Raw genomic sequence first — 21,180 nt, 5'->3', positions numbered from 1 at the left:
TTGATGATTCTAACTTTGCTGCTAGAAACCATTTACGTATTTGTAGCCAAAAAAAAAAAAAAACCATAATCTTCCCAAATTCTAGTCCACTTCTTTTGCACTGATCTTAAATACTGTCACACACTTTGTCAATTAATTTGGTGTCTAGGTGCCATGGAGGTAAAATATGAGGTGCTAATATTTGTTCCTTCAGTAGTGTTAATGAAAATATATTTATGGACGGAAGAAATAGACTTGGTTTTTCGCAAACTGCATCATTAATTTGGCTCAATTGGCATAACCATGGCTACAAATTGGACGTACTGGGATAAACAATTTCAGTGGTCCACAGTGCCTTTTACATTTTTGTGACTAAGTACTGTAATTAACGGCATAATATTAATGCTCTTAAATTTTTAACCTTTTTATTCAAGTTCTTATAGGTGAAAGATGCCAATTTGTATTTAAAAGACTAGTTCATCTTCATCAATTCAAAAATATACTCCATAGCCAACTATCAGAAAAAAAGCCTTGAAATGTTACCTTTATAATATATTTAAATTGTTTAGTTCCATAAAATACAGTTACTGTAAACCGTGCTACAAAAAGAAACATTTTAAAAATATAGCTAAACACATCCTACTGTAACCAAATATAAACAAATCTTTGTGTTGCTAAATTACAATGAATTATTGATTTTGGCAATTGAAATATAATTATATTAACGAACACATGACCATGGACAGGAACTCGCACATTTTTAAACATCTTAATAGCTCATCCCAATGTAAAACCTCATGCAAAGAGGATTGTTTTCGTGTATTGTGTTCCGCCTCAACAGCCAACCAAAGAAAAATCAAGGAGGCGTACTTGCATATATAATGGGACACGCCCTCTCTCAACAAGCAACTTTCACATGTTAATTTAACTTTGTCATTCTGATGTTCATCACCACGCTATCATCTTTATTCATGCCATTCTTTCTTCTTTACAATTACAGTCAAATCGATTCCTTAAAAAATGCAATATCATGATGTCTGTTCAAATAGCTATGGTTCAATTCCCATTTATTTAAAATACAGTGCTTCACAGTTGTTCACTCACTTTATATAGTACATTGCATGTTAGCAATCGTTACACTGAAGAAGGATTTGCCGAAACATGTCTGTCTTGTACCGAGTTTTATAATAAAATTCAATTAGGCCTTGCCTATATGGTATTACGGTTGAAAATTATTGTGGTATTCTTAAGATGTATTTGCTGTCTGCTACTACACAGAACAACTATATTGTCTATTTTTTTAATTTCATAATTTTGTATGCATTTTTCAGGATCAATGTAGTATTGACTATTTAGTTGATTGCTTCTATCATTCATCGCTCAAGACTCTCATTGTATTGGCTGGTAATCACAGGTGAGTGGCCTAATATTGAGGGCGCTATACTCTGTTTTTCTTTGGCAACACATTTGTCATTTTGTTGATCTATTTCTTTTTGTTCAACTATTTCTTTTTGTTTGTGTAATTGTCACCAAGTCACATTGTTGTATATTTTATATGACAAAACAAGTTGTCTGCTTTCAAGTTACTGCAAGTTACATTACTGTAAAATATATGTGGCAAAGGAAAGCCAAACCAATCACTCCTATCAAATAGTGTTCGAGATAATGGCATAAAAATGTTCAAATTTCAAAATTTTCTAAATCCATTTTAATGAACTAAACTACCCTTTGTATATCTATACATCATGCTATGTTGTTGCATTTTTCATATTAAAACAACATTTTTTAACAATTTGGTGATGGTCTTTCTCTGAGGAATATCCAAAAACTTTGAAGGCTGATTTCTCAAATACTGTTCTTTAAACAGCTGTGTGTTTAAACTTATGTAACTGGTGCTTTGGCTTGTCTTTGCCACATATTATGATATGACTTGTCAGCAGAAGAATTACAGTTGTCTTCTAATATATCAGTCAGATTTATATAAGCCTCATCACCAATGTAAGAAACCAGCAAACACCAAAATTACATTGAGAAGATTATTATTTTTAGGTTTCATACAAGGCGCCTACCCCGGAACCTCACTGTGTGTTCTTGTTCTTGTTCTTGTTACCAAAACTTTAAAGTCAGGCTCCGGAGGAAAACAATTTTTGGATATGTTATAGAACTGATTTTTCTAAGACACAAAAGAGTACTATTGATCAAAAACTGAACAACGGTGAATGAGATACAGATTTTTTAATATTTAAAAACTGGGGGAAAAGGTCTAAAAATTGGCATTTACACCCTTTTTTTTTCCCGCCAGTTTTGTATATTCAAAAATCAGCAGCATTACAGTGTGGATATGATGAATAACTATTTTATTGTGGTAGAAGAACTTGTTTGTAAATGCTATTTTGATAAGTATTCGTCAAAGAAATAAACATTTCTTTCAGTAGTCACTTTTTTGGTTGGTACAGACAGGTAAAATCGTGCGATGACTAGGCTAGGCTACGACCTAGGGAGGAGTTCCCGGCGGCCTACACCTAATTTCATTCCTTGAGTCTAGAATATTCCTATTAAATATTCAGTTTGTTTAGTTTATGAGGGTCCATTGATTCAAGGAATTCCTTAAGTGTGCATACTTAATGTTGAATTTGAAGTAATTTTTTTCGGTTCTAATTAACGTTGTTTTACATACACACAAACCTTAAAAAAATCAAGCCGAGCATCCGCTATGTGAAAAATTATTGGACTGTGTGTGATAGGTAAATAGCATCAGGAGTTGCAGTGATGATGTCACAATAGACTTACAATAATAACTATAGATTTATAAAGCGCACATAACCATTGCAGTAGTGTTCAAGGCGCTACAGGAGGAGGAACCAAAAATTTCTGTGAAACTTAAAGCTACTAGAAAAGAAACACCACACACATCACCGCACCATTTAAAGGGGCTGGCCTATTCATTAACTCACAGGTACTCGAGTAAGAGGGGTGCAAAACAAAAAGAAATCTAAGAAACTGAAAATGCAGCCGGCAACAGATGTGTCTTTGGATCTTCTTTAAATAAAGCAGTAGACTGGCATGAACGAGGTTATTCCAAAGACGTGGAACAGCAACTGCAAATGATCTAGCACCCCATACACATGTAAACCTAGGCCCAACAAGCAGAAGTTATTTACCAGAACGGAGAGTTTGTAATGGCATATACCAAGGTAATTTAACAAAAGGACGCACATCTCACACACATCACCGCACCATTTAAAGGGGCTGGCCTATTCATTAACTCACAGGTACTCGAGTAAGAGGGGTGCAAAACAAAAAGAAATCTAAGAAACTGAAAATGCAGCCGGCAACAGATGTGTCTTTGGATCTTCTTTAAATAAAGCAGTAGACTGGCATGAACGAGGTTATTCCAAAGACGTGGAACAGCAACTGCAAATGATCTAGCACCCCATACACAACTTAGGCCCAACAAGCAGAAGTTATTTACCAGAACGGAGAGTTTGTAATGGCATATACCCCACCAGCAGTTCACGAACAGACTTTAAAACTTAATCTTTCAGTGTCTTGAAAGTAATGAGCAAAATCTTGAAGATGCTCCTGAAAGAAATAGGTACCAATGAAGTTGTTGTAAAATATGAGTAATGTGCTCAAATTTCTTTGTTCCTGTAATGATCCTAGCAGATGTATTCTGCAACAGTTGAAGGCGATACATGGATCTCTTAGAAATACCAAATAAGAGAGAATGCCCAAAGTAAAGATATGAAGTAAAAGAATGCATGAATCAGTTTCTCTGTTGCTTTTGTAAAAAGGTACTTCACAACAAAGGATTACTTAATCTTAATAGATTTAAGCAATTAAAGTCTCGTCATCATCAATTTAGTATGTATAAGCTTTTAGTGTTATAACCAATCACAACAATGTATCTGCTTGCTAAAAGCATCATTAGGAGTGACACAAATAATCAAGTAACCATTACAGATTGTTGGATAAGTACCGAGCCTAATCACGTAAATGAATGTTGTTTGACAATCTCGTCCATCTTGTAATGGATAAATGGATGAAATATAATGATTGGAGAATAACCGTAAACTCGCACTGTCATTGTGCTAAGTTGTGTATGGCAAAATTAAAAACCAAAAACTTTCATATGGTCATCAGTTCTATAGGTAATTAATACCACAGGAATTTAGGCCTGCAATTACTTAACAAGAACAATATGTATGATATATAACAATATATATATACACACACATACATACATACATAATTATATTATATTATAATTATTATGTAATATTTTGTCATAATGTATAATATAATTATATACTGTAGAACTGTTTACAAAATAATTATATATTGTTATATATGTGTTATGACACATATATATTTTAAAAATTAAAAAATACCTGTTAGAACTACTTTAATTTTATTCATTTAATTTTACCATTTTCGTTAGGTTGCCTTTCAATCTCAGTGTTCTAAAGTACTAAATAGAACTCCATTCCGATACATGCTATCGCCAATTTATTTGGCAACTCTGAGTGGTCAGCTGAATCAGGGCGCTTTCCCAATTGCGTTGCGGACAGCTAGGCAGTGGAAGGATTCTACTGGAAATAGTCTACTGAGGGCGACAAGACGCGAATTTGCATCCACACCTGTTTAAACATAACACTTTTTTGTATCGCATGTAAACTCGGTGACAGAGGTAGCCAAAATACAAATTTTTGCTCTGGCAGTTTAGGAAAAATCCCGGAAACAGTGATCATAAATACCATTCATTGTGGTGATGCTGTCTGTGCCTTTTTTATTCGCATTTTATTCTGTTGATTGTTTTTTTTTAATTATTTTTCGCTGACAGCACTAATATGGTTATTTAAACTGTTTTGGACTCCATAGGAAATAAATCCTTGGGCTTTATTGGTAAATCCAGGCATCTTAACTTTTTAATGTACTTCTTAATTTAGTTTGTTATGTTGTATCTTTGTAACCTGTTTGAAACTGAATTTTATTTGTTATTTTTTATGCTAAATTCAAGTCCTTCTCTGCCCTGATACCCTAAATACCTTGTGAATGTATTGGATATATTCATGTTTCTGCAGAGTTAATTATGCTAAAGTTTCGTATGTCTGATTAATTCCTACTTCTTAGTGAAAATTCACACATCGGGGAGGCTGTACTTTTACTGTGCAGCATAAAAGGAGTATTTCTAGTTTTCTAATACCCCTTCCAGACAGACCTGCAAAACGGTATTAATACCGTATTACTCGAATTACGCCTAAATGCCGGCTGAGGCATAACAAATCAGACGGTCACACGATCGAGCAGCCATCAACCGCTGCTGCAGCTAACAAAGCCGATGGAATCGCTAGCTGACGGTTCTTTTAGACGCGAAAATCGCCTGCACCTAGCTGCTCGAAATTCAAGCCGGCCTCGCCTTAAACGCTTCTTAAATTCTTTCTTCCCTTGAACGAAACGCATTAGAAACCTTCTGTTTCTCAATTTATATGTATTGCAAACATAGCAAGCATTAAAAAACATTTGCAAAGCAGCAGTTTTATGACTTCATCCCCAGCCATATTGGATTAATGGAGTAAACAAAAACTTGCGCCCTCTTTGTTAACAAGCACAAGCACCACAGACATCAAATACTCCTTTCCGCGAGAACCCTTTCAGACAGGATATGGTATTATTACCGTATTTTAAATAGCTGTGTGAAAGGGTCTGCGCCGGCAATAACGGCGGCGTGATTAGGGTATTATTGCGGTATTTTCTGTCTGAAAGGGGCTTAATTTTGCTAATAATATTTTAGTAATTTTTGTTAATGTAATATTAACCATTTCAGCTTTTAGCTGCTGTTTGTAAATGCTTGCATTTTATACCTGAATAAATAAATAAATAAACAGTGTATCATCAGAACAATATGTTGTCATTTCTTCAACATTTACATTCACTTTTTTAAACTTTTTATTTATTGACTTTCTAATTAACAATACAATTGAAATATCTCATTATAGAAAAGTAGATATGTATTCTGAAAATCATTATTGTCTGCTTTATCATTCAAACAGTAATATTTTTACTTTGTTGCAGTGGTGAACAGACACTTTTAACAATAGGCAAAGATAAGCTACATCCAGTCCATCGATTGTCAGGGGGACACTCTGCTACTGTGCGATGTCTGCATTGGAATGATCAGGTAGAAAGTCATTTAGTGATGTGAGCCCTCTGTTGGTCGTGTGATGACAGTTGGTTGTGTATCCATTGTCACTACAAAAATAGACTACAAAACACGTTCTAAAGCTCAGTTCATGGCGGCTATCAAATTTTATGTGACAGTGGCGTGCCCATATATGGCCATGATGATGTCATATAACAACCAATATGGGCATATCACACCCAAATATGGGCATATCACACCCAAATATGGACATATCACACCCAAATATGGACATTAATTATTTATTAGCTGAAACTCTTGTTTTTGAAATTAATTAAAATTTTTTTTTAAACCTTAAGGTGATACTTTTTTATACCTTGTTTAGGCCACCTGCCAATAATAATGACCAATTATCACACCTGCCGCCAGTGTCTAAAAAAATATAAAAATTCTTGCCTAATCTATATAAATATGTCATATCTGAACTTCATTTATGTAGCTTGTGTATTTCACAAAAAACAATGCATTTCCGACTCATCACTGTCTTTGTTTACTATGAATTAGCCATACCCATGTATGACATCTCTGTTTTCCAGCCTGTGGGCTGTGGGAAGAAACACTGCTAGGGATCTATTCTGTTAAAGTATTGTTTTTGGGGGTTTTTTTATTGCATTGTTTTTCAATTAAATACTATTAACTTCAAGCTTACAAATTTTGTATTTTCACGTTTTCAGACGGGAAGCCTTGTAACAGGTGGTGAGGATGCTATCATATCTTTATGGCAACAGCAAGATAATATTCGGGAGAATCCGAAAAAGAAACTGATGGAAGAGAGAAAAGTGGAGAAGTCAAATGCAGCGAATTCAGTCAGACGATCTGAGAAGAGGGGATCACCACTAAAGGTAAAATGTAACGTGATCAACTTGTGTCTTTGCCAGCATCATTATCATGTGTTATAATTGTGTTCTTTAACGTACACACGGACCATAATGCACACAGGACCACAGACGGTGCGCTATCGTAACTTGCATTTCAGCCTTCCAGCTGAAACACAAGGAGAACAGCGATGGGAATTGGACAAGGACCTAGAAATATTCACGGTTCAGCGCACACATAGTGGCTACCACTAAGCTGCTCTCTCTATGGTTGGGACAACAAAAACACACTTGATGTCTTATTAGAAAACTACTGTAGGTGATACTTTCATGGACTAATACTAATAGAAATAATAGAAACATGAACAAGACGTGCAGTGACATAACGGTGATTCAAAGGCCTTAGGGGAAAAAAGTGTTTGGTGCCCCTGTATTTATGTTGATTGTTTTTGCCCGCGAATTATGCGAAGAAGATTTGTGTTTGTGAAGGAAAATTTCCTCTCCCACAAGAATAAAACGAAAGAAGAAAAATTGTATTATAGGAAATGATTTTTTATGATGAGGCAGGGCCTGTTGTGTGACTAGTTACTGTTCTTGTTCTTTGAAGCTTTCAGAAATCTGTTTGATAATATAGTAAAGTGCTGGGTAGTAGTAAGAGGCGGTTCCCTGTGGCCTGTCTGGGCCCATTGGTGCTGGGGATTGGACGTTGAAACCGGAAAACACACAGGCATTACGCCATTGATCAAGGCTCCTTGGTAAGGTTCTATGTAGTTGCAGTGGCCCCCAGGGCCACTTTGGAGCTAGAGCCTGGGGCTGTGCCGCTCCCCAAGAACTTGTGTGCGTTACGCCACTGACGAAATGTCTTCACCAGGCATTACATTATTTGTAAAAGTATTGTGTGAATAAATAAATGTTTATTTGAATTTAATTGAATTACAATCAATTCTTTCTAACTCTCACGTACAAAAGCGCTGTCACATAAATAAAACTGTGCGTACATTACTCTGGTACCCTGTTGACCATACAGTGTGAATTCAAGGGAGGGGGCCCAGCTGGCCCAGGTCCCCCTAATTTTTTTCAAGATTTTTAATGAAATAGAGGAAAATGAAAGTTGATCTCAAATTTAGGTCTGAGAGTGCCATTTCCAGCCATCTAGAGGTGCCGTAATCATAATTGTCTTGACCAGTGTAATTTAACAAACAAATTATTGTACATTCTAATTTGTCTCTAGTTCTGTCAACAAGTGTTGTCCCGCCAGATTGATTTCTTGTGTCTGCCCAATAAGTTAATCAAGTTTGTTTCCATCATTTTTGGAAAAACACTTAGTCATTGATAATCTCTTCATCATTGATGGTTTGTTATTGTGTAGAGGTCGTTGACATCTAGTTCAGTGACATGCCATTGTTTCTTTGTTTACATTTTTGTCTACCCTTTTAAGAGAAGATTTGTCAGTCATGAAACGTTGACACACAACTGGCCATTTATAATGGTGTGGGTTGTCTTCAATAATGTGTCTCATTCAGTTGGCCTTACTAATGAGAAGCAATCTCTCCAGAATATTATGCATTTTTACAAAAGTTTATCTCTGGGAATAATATTACTATTGGTTGGCAGTATGATAAGTTTTTTTCTTTATATAGGTATTTGCACAATTCAGCACAAATGCTTAGGTATAGATAAAGCTGTGTTACACCATAAAGATTTATTATATCTCTAAGGTAACATTTATCCTTAATGTTTAGACTAAAGGATGATAATTTTATATGGTCACATAAATTACCACTTAGACGGACACATAGGAATGCCACTGCTTCACCAATTATCGTATTATTTGATAATACCCTGCAGTATGTTGGTCTTGTATTGCATTTCATTTTCTGGTATTATTCCGTCCGTCAAGGAGGTTGTGTGTTGACCGTTGGATGGATCATCATAAAATTTAGTGGAATGATACATGATAATCTAAGAAATCAATATTATGAAGAAAAGGTCAAGGTCATAGAAATTTTGTACCCACAAGCAAAACTAGGCTCTAACTGTCCTGCATATTGTTAGGTATTCATTAATAGGGCACAGGTATGTGTCTCTCTCATGAGGTAAACAGGAGTAATTTAAAACAGTGCCCTCTTTCGACTGGATAGCAAAGCAACCTGTGAAAGATGTAGTTTTGGAAAGCCTTTGTAACACAGTATACACTGTTAATGAAGTCGTGCAAAAAGAAAATGTGGCCCAGAGATCATACAAAATCGTGTACCGAAAAGTTTTGTTAGGTGTGCCATCAGTCGGGGTGGAGTGGGAGGCAAGCAGAGGCAGTCCACCCCCTCTTAAATTACTGATAATTTGAATTTGAGAGAATTCTAGATGGTTGCATGAAAATTGGGAAAACTCATGATTGTATCGGGAGAATTGGAATGTCTATAATTATGTGTAACCAAATGCTATCCCCTAGTATGAAGTGATCCCACATCAATTTCCAGTCAAAATAGCATTTATTCATCCATCATCATTTTCAGCCAAGAAATGCGTCACCCTTACACAGATGCTTTGCTTCACCATAGCATCTAAACAATTAAATGATTCTGATACCCAATTGACCACATCGACCCTTGACCCTAAAACCATTATCATGTACAACTGCAGTGAAAACTTGTGTGTTACATTTCATTATAATGTGTTAATCAGGTAACAGAAAACTTACCTATAGTTTTCATGATGTATATATGATTTTATCTGAAATGACTATCTCTTTTTCAAATATACTCAGTTTGTAAGAGCATAGCTAAGTTAGATTTCCTATTTTCCATCCTTCTTTTTTTCATTATTGCTTTAATCATATCATATCATCATATAATTTATTTCACTTTTATGTCACAGAACAGAAGAACAATACAAGATTAAATCAACGCAGCAGGATTGACTAAATGTTATAAATAAAATAAGAGGCTCTCCATATTGAAATACAATTAAAACATTAAATTATATAGAAATATGTGATTTTTTTAAAAGAATTATTCATTGTAAAATATGTGATTTATTTTTTTTTAAGAATTATTCATTGTTAGTATTTTGCACAGTTCAGTTCTACAGAAAGAGCCCTAAAAAAGAGCTCTTTTAAATTAATGCCCACATTTCAGCATCTAATTTGCGTCATTATTTAATAAAAATTGAACTGGTTTTCAAGATGATAATCAACAAAAGACTTATGTGGAACGAAGGAGCAAGTTAATGAGCACCATTGTAGCCCATCCTCAGATTTCATCAGCAATAAAAATTGCTAGGAAATTGCTCTGGCCCACAACAATTACCCATTACTATTATTTTGCACCCATGAAAACAAATTGATGACCCCTGTTCTATACAATATCACCTCAATTATTGGTGATTGTTCAACGTATAAATTAAAAGTGGTAGTCATAGCATAGAGTGAGTATTGATGTGCATAGAGTCATTTTGATCTACTATAATATCTTAATCTTTATGTATGAATGACAACCTAGAATGAATGAAGAACTGTTTGTTGGCAAACACAAGCATACAGTGATGTGGTACCATTGCAAAGCTCATCTTATAATAGTACTTCCAATGTTTATGCCGCATTAAGAGATAAATGTGATTACACGACTTTCAAGAGATAACATTTTTATACCACATTAAAAATTAATTTGATTACATCCACATTAATAATTAAGAACCCACATAAATGATAAAATATGGCTATTTAAATCATCGGGTAGAACATTAAAATATAGATTTTGTTTTTAATTTTATGATTATCAGCAATTTAAACAAAATTGCTGTTACGAATTGAGAAAATTGTGGGTTAGTTACATTTTCATTTTTAGTTTTATACATATGACTGAAATATCACAGTAAGATTGCCACATTTTAGACGTTTGACCCGAAAATGTATGGCTATAAATACATTAGGTGAAGTAGTACCTGCCAGGGGAGAGATGCCTCTTATGTGCTATATACAGTATTAGTATATCTACAGATCAACTTTCATTTATTTCTATCTTTGTTGGTCTATTTTTACATCTGCAAAGGTAGTTCAAATTCAATTTGGGAGCTGCATTACCCTTTAGCTAAAATCTAGCCAATTTTTCTTCTATTTGCAGATCCTGATGTTTTTTAACTGAAAACATCAGTGGTGGATTCAAGGGGGCGGGGGTGGGATAGAGGATAGAGACCCAGCCCTTTCTAAATTTTTCAAAATTATCAAAGAATGGAGAAAAAAGGAAAATTATATTCAAATTTAAGTCTGAGAATGCCATTTCCAGCCATCTAAAGGTACCATAATCATATCCTTACCCCAGCCTCAACCATGGTGGGGCTGACGTTGTATAGACTCTCCATTTGTAAGGTTTCTTCCTTGGGCCCCCTCTTTTTCGAATTCCTAGATCTGCCATTTAATATTTTACCTACTTAGCAGCCTTATGGATCAGGTGAAGTGATCAAAAACCATAAAATTACCTAATCAAAATTATATTTGACAATTAGATCAATTGGTTGTATGTAAAAATGGCCCCCTGTGAAAATGGCCCAGGAAAAAATGGCCCTGGAAAAAATGGCCCCGGAAAAAATGGCCCCAGTAAAAATGGCCCTAAATGACAAGGTAAAAATGGCCCCAATGAAAAAATTCAGTAATAGAAATGATATTTTTTTTTAAATCTTCAAATATTTAAATACTGTAATAAGCAAGAATTGAATCAATAAATAAAAAATGGCCCTCAATTATAAAATTCAAAATAAAAATTTTAAATGCTGTAAAATACCCTGTAGCAAAAATTGAATTAATAAATCAACATAAACCATATGCATATTTGAGAACTAAAATAACTTAGTTTTTAGCTCCTAGGATATGAGTAGCTCTAGGAGTACCCTGCTGATTGATTAATTAATAGATCTTTTTTGTATGGGCGGCTGTTAGGTCTAAATATTTTTTTAAATTATTATTATTAGAGATAATTACTATATTAATGGTATTGCTAAATCCCACAAACCTTCCAAAACACACTGTAGAAAACCAAACAAATTCAATAGTGATTGACTCACTTGGTATAGGCCTATCAATAAGGAATTTAAATATTCATAAGAACCTATTTTTTGGTTAGAATGTTGATTTTTTTGTGAAAAAATACTTGCAAATACACCACAAACCTCCAAACACTGCGAACCCCATCCAAACCATTTAACTATGATTGTAGAACTTTCTTTTTCTTAAAAAAATAAATAGGCCTAATAATTTGATGTTCATATCAACCCATTGTTTGTGGGGTTTACCAATACCCGGATTGAATTTCTGGAAAATTGTGATTCCGCTTCTGTGAAATTGGCCACAAATAAATTATTTTAGTATTAATAAATGCATGATTTATGTTGATTTATTGATTATATTTTTGCTATTTTTTAACATTTAAATGGAAAAAAAAAATAAAAAGTGTTATTCATGGCTTTTTTTTTTAAATCTTTGAATATTTTATAATTTTAATATATAATTCCTGCAAAAAGTAAAATGTAAATGGCAATTTATTTGATGTTAGATTCCTTTTAAAAACTGAATTATTTCAATTTTACCTACCTGTCATTTGGGGCCATTTTTACCAGGGCCATTTTTATAGGGGCCATTTTTTCCTGGGCCATTTTTATAAGGGCCATTCTTACCGTACACCAGATCAACCTGAGCATACAACCTAGTTCTGCAGTTTGTCTCTTACTGGTTGGCTGATGTGAACTACTAGAAAAGCATACTGATCCTAATCCAGATTTGACATGTCCTATTCAATTTCATCACAAATTTGTGGAATTTTATCTTTTTCTCTTTTTTTTTTTTCCCCTTTTTTTTCCCCTTTTAGTAGTATGACAACTGCCACTTTTATTTATCAAAGTATCAATTATGTTCTTAAAATAGCATGATCTACTGCTTTACTAATGTACAATATTTCAATAATTCACCTTTTTTCAGACTTCTCATCTTTTTTTTTTGTAACCTATTTATAATACTCTTGAGCACAATATTTGTTAGATAAAAACATAAGATTAATGGAGGTGATTAATCTCAATAATGTACAAAATCTTATTTTGGATAAGCCTATATACTAGTATTTTTTTTTTATTCTAAAAAAATATATTGTCGATAGCGTAGCTCAGAAAAAAGCTAACGTTTTTTTACGAACAGAGAATTCTGGTGGGGGGTGGGGTTGGTAGTAGGTGATGAGTTGATCATTTCATAACTCAGTGGTTCCAAACTTAATCACACACAACTATTACACACTATTTTATCATTTTCAGATGTCAGTTGAGTAAATAAAAAAATACAAAATACAGTAGTTGGTTTATTTTTTTTGTGCTATATTTCATGATGTTTTGGCCTGTGTTGGCCAGATCTACAATATTGAAAAAGTAATTTTTTCAAATTTGTACAGCATTTTTGTCAGATTTCCTGTGTGAACTCTTGAGCTTTAGCCCTGGAGCCCAAGGCAGCAAAGTTGAAGTTCCCATCCTTATTCTGTCAATTCAATCTCATGGCCCCACTCTCCTGCCTCCCCCCATCCCCACCCTAAAAAAACAAAAATATTGAATCCCCACCACTTTTAATCTCCTGCCCAATGCTTTAATTGGGTCATTGTTAATCCTTCATGGTCATCAGCCTCATCAGGATTGCATTTGAATTCAATTTGCATATTAGTGCCCCTCCACCCCCCCCCCCCCCCCTCCACCACCCCCCCCCCCAACCACATACACTCACATTCCCATCATACACTTTTATTCCCATCAGCCCCATCATCACCCAGATCAAAGAAATAATAAATTAGTTGTAAATATTCCTAGATCCTCGTACACTGGTCTGAAAATAAATGCAAGGTTATGGTAATTTTTTTTTTTGTAGATATATTTTGTTTGATCCTCCTTTGACTATCAAGCCATTGTTAGCCAGCAGATCTTGAAGAATCCATGCACATAAAGAAGTTCATTGTTATGTGTCTTAGTCTCCTTACTTGACTCGTACGTACGTGTAAGCCTTTGAGGCAATCAATCAGCAGGAAGGTAACGCTTCCGATAATTGCTACTTGCAATAACATGAGCATTGTGATAATGATGACACAGGTATGTGGAACAATGGCGTTAAGAACAAGGAGAGAATGGGGACTGTTGACAGTTCTTTCACACTGCTGTGTTTGTTATGAATCATACAAAAGCAGCCTTGATTCTGTGTTTGAAGACTTCTTAAAGAGTTCAAAATAATATTGGGTTGTTGGATTACTTTACTCTGAACAGTAAAACATACATCATATATTTCCGTCTTTTTTCCCATAGATTCTATACATAATTTTCTTGCCAATTATTGGGGACCGACAAAAGTTACATATGTTGAGCAGCTTGTTAACATCCAAAAATCTGTGACTAGAATTGCCTTTGTCCGTGGAGGTGGGGGAGAGGTTTGAAGATCTTCCTACCTACAAGGATCAGCTCAAGCTGTTTAATTTATGCCTTTGGATTTCAGGAGGGTGTCCAGGGTTTGGTATACTGATCAGTATAATAATTGGGCTGTCTCTTAATTGGGTGGGGGGGGGGGGGGGGTAGAACCCAGCTTCTATGGATATTTCATTGGTAATGAAGTCCTACCATAATGATAGATTATGCATACCACCCTATTCCAGAATGCCCTGTATGTCGAGCAGTTGAAACTCAGAAACTTTCTTTATCTTGACATCCGTTCCCAAACAAACCTTATATCTTTTAAAACTACATTTTTAACTGTTTTAATGGGCAAGTGAATGTATGAATTTTATCTTTTACTGTTTACTGTTTTATTTTTTACGTTTTATATATTTTTATATGTACTGTAATATTTTCATTTTATTTTATTGTATTTGTAATTGACCTGGTGCTTAGAGATGACTACTTGATGTGTTAGGCTTTGGACCATGTCATCTCTAATCATGCCTCTGGTCAATAGTACTATAGTACCTCTGGTCAATAGTGATGAATTTGTAATAAATAAGTACATATGTTCGAAGTCCATTGGCAAGCCCCAAGAACCACCAGCAGTTATTTTGTGGTAGACTAATATGAAAAAAAAATGTTAGATGCTCTTACAAGCATCTACACTACTGTAGATTTGAGGGCTTATATATTTTGGTAAGTGGGTGGGGGCTATTAACCAACCTTTTAACCTCACTCACCCAGATCTGACACTGTGAATATATTGTCATGGTCATATGTCATATAACATGAAATAACAGGTGGATACACTATAGGCATAAGTGGAGAAGTCCTCCATCTGACTGACCAAAGTCATCCCTGTTGTTGAACAGGCTAAACTCCCAAATTTGGCCACGACTTGCCAAACCTAAGTACATTCTAAAACATCTCAGAACAAATACAGATCTTTTATTGTCATAAAAATACAAGGTAAAATTATGAAATTTTCCTTCCTTATTGCAAATCTACTCCAGTATAAAAATAAATATAAATATACTAAAAAGCACATACGGTAACACAAAAACACGATTCTAACTACATGAATTCTACTAACAATATACATTATCTTAGTTTCCTCTAATTAAATTCTATAATTGCTGATGGCAGAAAAGAGTTTTTAAATTTTCCGGTTTTAATATTCAGCATTCTAATTCGTCCGGATTTATTAATCATTATTTCCCCATGCAAAGGGTGTGTTTTATCAGCTATGATTAAGTTTAGTTTCTTATACAGAAGGTCAGAGTAGAGAGCCTCGAGTTCCACCATGTTCTTTCCTACTACTTTACCAGCAGCTCTAACGACTCTATCTAGCCTGCAATGGTTGGCCTTGGTTATACTGTTACCCCATACAATACAGCAGAAACTAAGTACTGATTGGATAACAGATACGTAAAACAATTCCATAATCTTGCTACATAAATTGAACCTTTTCATCTTCCTTAAAAAATACAGACATATATTGCATTTTGCATATAATTTATCAGTATTGAAGTTCCAATTAAGTTTGTTATCCACAAAGTTCCCCAGATATCTGTACTGAGATACAACCTCTACTTGTTTATTATTAATTAACAAAGAATCATGTTGTTACAGACTTCCTATGATCAATAATAATCTCTTTTGTTTTGTCAATGACTGTGGTTATTAAGGCACCAATCAATGAAAGAATCAACATGATGTTTATATTTATCGACATGATCTTTCTCTTTTTTTTTCAGCTTAAAATGACCCAAAATTTCCCAGATTCCCTAAGCAACAGAAACCTGGCTCTCTCAGTATCCTAAAGCCCCACTGGGATATACGAAATTCATAGATGGTTTACCAAAATGTAAATACTAATAAGATACCCAACCTCATCATATGTTTTCATCCCAAAATCCATACTTTCCATTCATCTCTCTGCTAATTAATTCAATTAATGTTCAATTTATTTTTAGGAACCATTTGAGAAGACCACAAAACGGCTACAGCGATTGACATTACAGCAAGATGGAAACCCCTATGCAAAATGAAGTTGATTCTACAAGATATGGGAAAACAGAATGGCTACGATGGTGCCGTTTTATGGATGATCAAGAACCCGGCACAGGTTCTGCTGTTTTCCTATCCAAATAAAGCTTTTTGCAATATTTTTTTTAGGATAAGCTTTTGGATTGACAAATTAATTTGTAAATAACGACATGTAATTGTTATCTGTATGCAAATTTTTGACTTTTGAACTTCCATGTCAATTTGAGCTTTATGAATATGCAAAAGAGTTGTCAATACTTTTTTGCTTAAAAGGTGAACACAAAAACTGTATATACTGTGAAAGGAAAAGATCATGGCACATTATGCTTTTTGCAGAATGATTTTAATCAAATTTGTATTATAGTTATTACAAAATTCATTGCTTGAAATACTAATTAATTTTTACTAAGTAATGTTTGTGATGGTTTATGCATAATACTCACCCACTCATGTCAAATAGGAAACACATAATATATTTGGTTTATATTCTTGTTGTATAAACACACTTTGTTTATGACATGCATGTATCTAAAACTTCAGTACTCGCATGTGTTGTTAAAAGCATATCCTTTTGTATATAAAAATAACTATGTTAGCATTAAGAATAAGAGTGACAATGTTATTATATTATCTACATTTTATAGGTTATGTGGGTGAGTATTTATTCTTAACATTTTAACATGAATATGGTGACAACTAACTCACTTAATAATAATATTACTCTCTGTGTTTCCATAAACCTATGGAAAAATAATGGAATTATCATTGTTACAGATACATTATCACAAGCACAAGTTTGCACTATCAGTATTTCTGGAAAATACTGAAATTCTACCATGTCAAGTAATTTACTATAGTTCTTCTGGTATAACCCTGCCTTGAACACAAAATTGGGCCATTTTGGTGGTGGTTTTAAACCTCCTCTTCAATCAAAAGGCAATTTTTTTAGCACTACATGCCTAATTCAAAGCTGATATTTGATTTATTTTTTTAAGTATTTGTAAAAGTCAGCTAAGTTTCCGCACTACAAGTATAACTTAATATTATTAACCTATTATTTTACCTATACCCTTGGATTTTGCCCGAGGAAAGGCATGTACATAAAATTGGAGGTAATTTAGGGGGTGGGCAGCGGGGCTTATACCCAAGGAACTATTGTATTAAGTAAAACACTAGCTAAGTTATCATGACCTTTCATTTTACAGAAATATGCTAAAAAACACCTTTGAAAACAAGTTTGTTATCTTTATTTAACTTGAATTTTGAACAAGAAACTGTTTTCCTTGTCAACTAACGAAGGTAATGTAATTTTTTGTATTCCTAACACAATAATTCTTTATCAGTGATGTTGATTAATATAGCGTGTCATGCTGGACATTCTATGTGCTTTTACTTAAACTCGAAAAAAGGGAATGTAACAGAAAGATGAGACACTATCTAAAACATGGGTTTAGGATACAAGTATTTTTGGTATGAAACCAGGCATAACCCACTAAATCTTTAGACTTGTTTCCAGTTGGGTCCTTCACATAGTAAGCCGTACACCAGAAGGCAAATAATCTTCTGTGCATTTGTGAAGAGTATACTTTATTTTTTAGCATGCACACAGCCCATTGCACCCAGGAACAGTGACCTCAACATCTCATCTGCTGGAGTGGGCTGAGTAAACCTGCTTAAGCTGGTTTTCCACTAGGCGCATTTATTTGTGCGAATCAAATGCGCATTCACATTTCTGTCGGAGTTTCGCTTCAACGAAATCGGTAGTTCCAACAGTTTCTACTTTTTGCGAAGCGAAAAAAAATGCGCAGCCAATCAGAGCTCAGGAAGCGAACCAACGCTTTCGATTCGCACGGATAAATTCGCCTAGTGGAAAACAGCCTTGAAGGTTAAAGAGCAGCTTAGCTCAGTTGGATCAACTATTGGTAGCCACTGTGTGGTCCCAAATTCCCATCACAGCTGTCCGTGTATTTCAGCTGGAGGGCTGAAATGCGAGTTGCGATAGTGCACCATCTTTCTGATGATACGTTTTAACTGTAGGTCCCATGTGCATTATGGCCCATGTGCACATTAAAAAACACAGTACATTCTTTGGAAATGAGTAGGGGATTATACCCTGGTGGACTGCCCAATCATTACCAAAAGGACCCCACTGGAAATAAGTCTTCTTCAGACTTTCATGGGTTATCTTTGGTGTTTAGACCAAATAAATCCATCCAACCATAGAGTGGAGGTGGGGACTGAAACCAACACGTGACTGATACCGTTGGGGTTGAAATAGGTGTCTAGCTGCAAGTACCAACTTGCAAAAGCTGGACGAATGAAATTTATTCATTTTTTAACTCGTTCATAACGTCACATAATGAATTTTATCTGTAAATGATTTTCTAATTCTGATTTTCTTCCTCCTGTGATTGGCTGAGATGCAGTGCATCATATTATATAGCCATATTCACTTTTATCGGTCAGTAGGTTGAATGTACATTCTAATACATTGTGTATTACAATAATTAAGATTAATATTTATACATAATTATAATTAAGTATAAGTACCATCTTATTCATTATTATCGAAATTAATAAATGTTAAACAATTATGATCGAAATACATGTAAAACTATTATACAAACTTAGTTCTGATATTTGCCAGAAGATTAGAGTAAATTACGTGCATTGTGTGATACAAGTATTGTAGAGTAGGTGATGAATTTAATTGTTTTAAGTTGGTTTCCCTTAAGTATTCACAGTGAGGCTTTCTGTCACTAAATTAATAGTAGTGAATTATCATTTCATCCATGCTGCAAATTTTATATTAATAGACTAGAATATTATTCCAACACAAAAGTGGTAATATGAATGTTAAGCCAGACACTTACCGTTTTGTACGAGGTCGTACAACCATCGGCCAACGAATCCAACTCCCGTTTCAGCGTTAAGGCCAACTTAAACTCTGTTGTACAACTCAACCTGACGCGATTTGTTGTTGTGTTGGGTCTCTGAGTTAAACGCAGACGCGACGGTTTGCGTTGAAGACAGCTGCGTCATAGAATATTAATATTTAATATTTCTCACGACAGCCCCCGACTGTCCCCGACGATGAATCACGTCGGGCTGCTTCGTACGACACTGTCTGAGTTGGCATTAAGACAACGAGACGCTGTCTACTGATTGCCGGTGTCAATCTGAATGGATCAACATTGAAAACGATCTTTTGCACGCACATCGTGGCGTTGCATTCTCCATAGAACCGCGTTGGCCGGCGACCATCAGATTCAGTGGGTGCTCAGCTTTATGGATTTCCCAACATGGTTTACTGCCTGTCATTGTAAATAGTAGATATATACTTGCCACAAGTCCTTTATTATTTTTTCTCATTCTGGACAACACCCACAAGTAAATTAATTTAGAGATGGAATCGAAAAAAAAAAGAAGTAAGTAATCAAGTATTGGACGTTAATTAAATTTGGTAGGACGCGCACTAAGCACAATACATAGTGAATAACCCAAATTTATGGCCTGGAACCCAGGCTGTTATGCGCCGCACCAAACATGGTTTTTTTCGTTAAGCTCCGCATTCAAGTAAGTGCTTAATCAAGAGCATGTTGAGAAGCAGGATTTTAAATACAATGTATACAGTGCTTCATAAACGTTTGTTTACGATGACTTAGGACCTATGTGAATACGTGAAATAGGTAACATGGGAACGGGCATGCAAACCGCCATGCAAATGTTTTTTATAAGCCCCACTCTCGAATAAGCGCCGCTCTCAAATAAGCACCTTACTCAGTGGCATAGCAGGCGGGGGCAGGGGAAGCAGACTGCCCCGACGGACGGTTTTTACCAGGCTAAACTAGCCGTCGTACCGGGCTGGGTAATAAGAGAAAAGAAAGAGGGGAGAGGGAGGGAAAGAGAAAGAAGAGGAAGAGAAAGGAAAGGAAAAAGGAAAAGAAAAAGAGGAGAGAAAAATAAAGACAAGAATAAAAAGGAAGATATCATAATGACCAGACTCACAACACCCTGCAACCTCTTCTTCCACTTAACTCCTTTGATCTAAGCTGCCAGATAGCGTAGGCTAACCACCGGGGAACAAGGGGAAATATCTATCTTTGGAAAATCTTTCCCACCCCTTTATAAATGCCCTTTTCATCCCCTGAAAGTGCCTAAAAATCTCAAATTTCACGCGCTTCGTGCGCATTTCTTGTCAGAGCTGGCCAATTTCCTCTAAAAATTGCACATTTTAGGGATTTTGTATCAATTCTGACGAAATTAGAATTAACACCAGGGGACAAGGGGAAAATATCCATCTTTGGAAAATCTTTCCCCACCCCTTGATAAATGCCCTTTTCATCCTCTGAAAGTGCCTAAAATCCTCAAAGTTCGCGTGCAATTCTTGTTACGGTAGGCCAATTTCCTCTATAAATTGCACATTTTAGGGAGTTTTGATCAATTCCATATATAGGGTTATCCTTTTAAGTTATTTAAACACATAATAGTCCCATACTCAAGAAAGAAAAATTTAAGGTAGATCGTTTTAACCTAAAAGAAGGGCCTCAATGTGTATTGATGGTGAGAGTAATAAATAAAACCATGATGAAAATGCTTATATTTAGTTTCAAACACACGTGTGTGGCCTATATTATAAATAAGATAAGCCCTATGTCGTATTGTTTTCTATATGGGGAGTGGGGTGGG

The 21,180-nt window shown here is 35.0% G+C and overlaps 1 protein-coding gene across 3 annotated transcripts in view; it reads left to right on the top strand.

Annotated features, from left to right (window-relative positions):
* The window catches only part of LOC117115939 (WD repeat-containing protein 89-like), a 137,400-nt gene extending 116,577 nt beyond the window's left edge, over positions 1–20,823 (top strand). For all 3 annotated transcript variants that reach the window (XM_033259832.1, XM_033259831.1, XM_033259829.1), the window contains 4 exons: positions 1,311–1,393; positions 6,055–6,160; positions 6,856–7,023; positions 16,419–20,823. In XM_033259832.1, coding sequence (XP_033115723.1) covers positions 1,311–1,393; positions 6,055–6,160; positions 6,856–7,023; positions 16,419–16,493 — 432 coding nt within the window. In that variant the 3' untranslated portion in view covers positions 16,494–20,823. The remainder of the gene's footprint in view (positions 1–1,310; positions 1,394–6,054; positions 6,161–6,855; positions 7,024–16,418) is intronic.
* The last annotated feature ends 357 nt before the right edge of the window (positions 20,824–21,180 follow it).

The sequence above is a fragment of the Anneissia japonica genome, unplaced genomic scaffold (assembly GCF_011630105.1).
Source record: "Anneissia japonica isolate Jap-2015-1 unplaced genomic scaffold, ASM1163010v1 scaffold27830_len515607_cov181, whole genome shotgun sequence".
Lineage (NCBI taxonomy): Eukaryota > Metazoa > Echinodermata > Crinoidea > Comatulida > Comatulidae > Anneissia > Anneissia japonica.
This window is presented reverse-complemented; position numbering and strand designations above follow the sequence as displayed.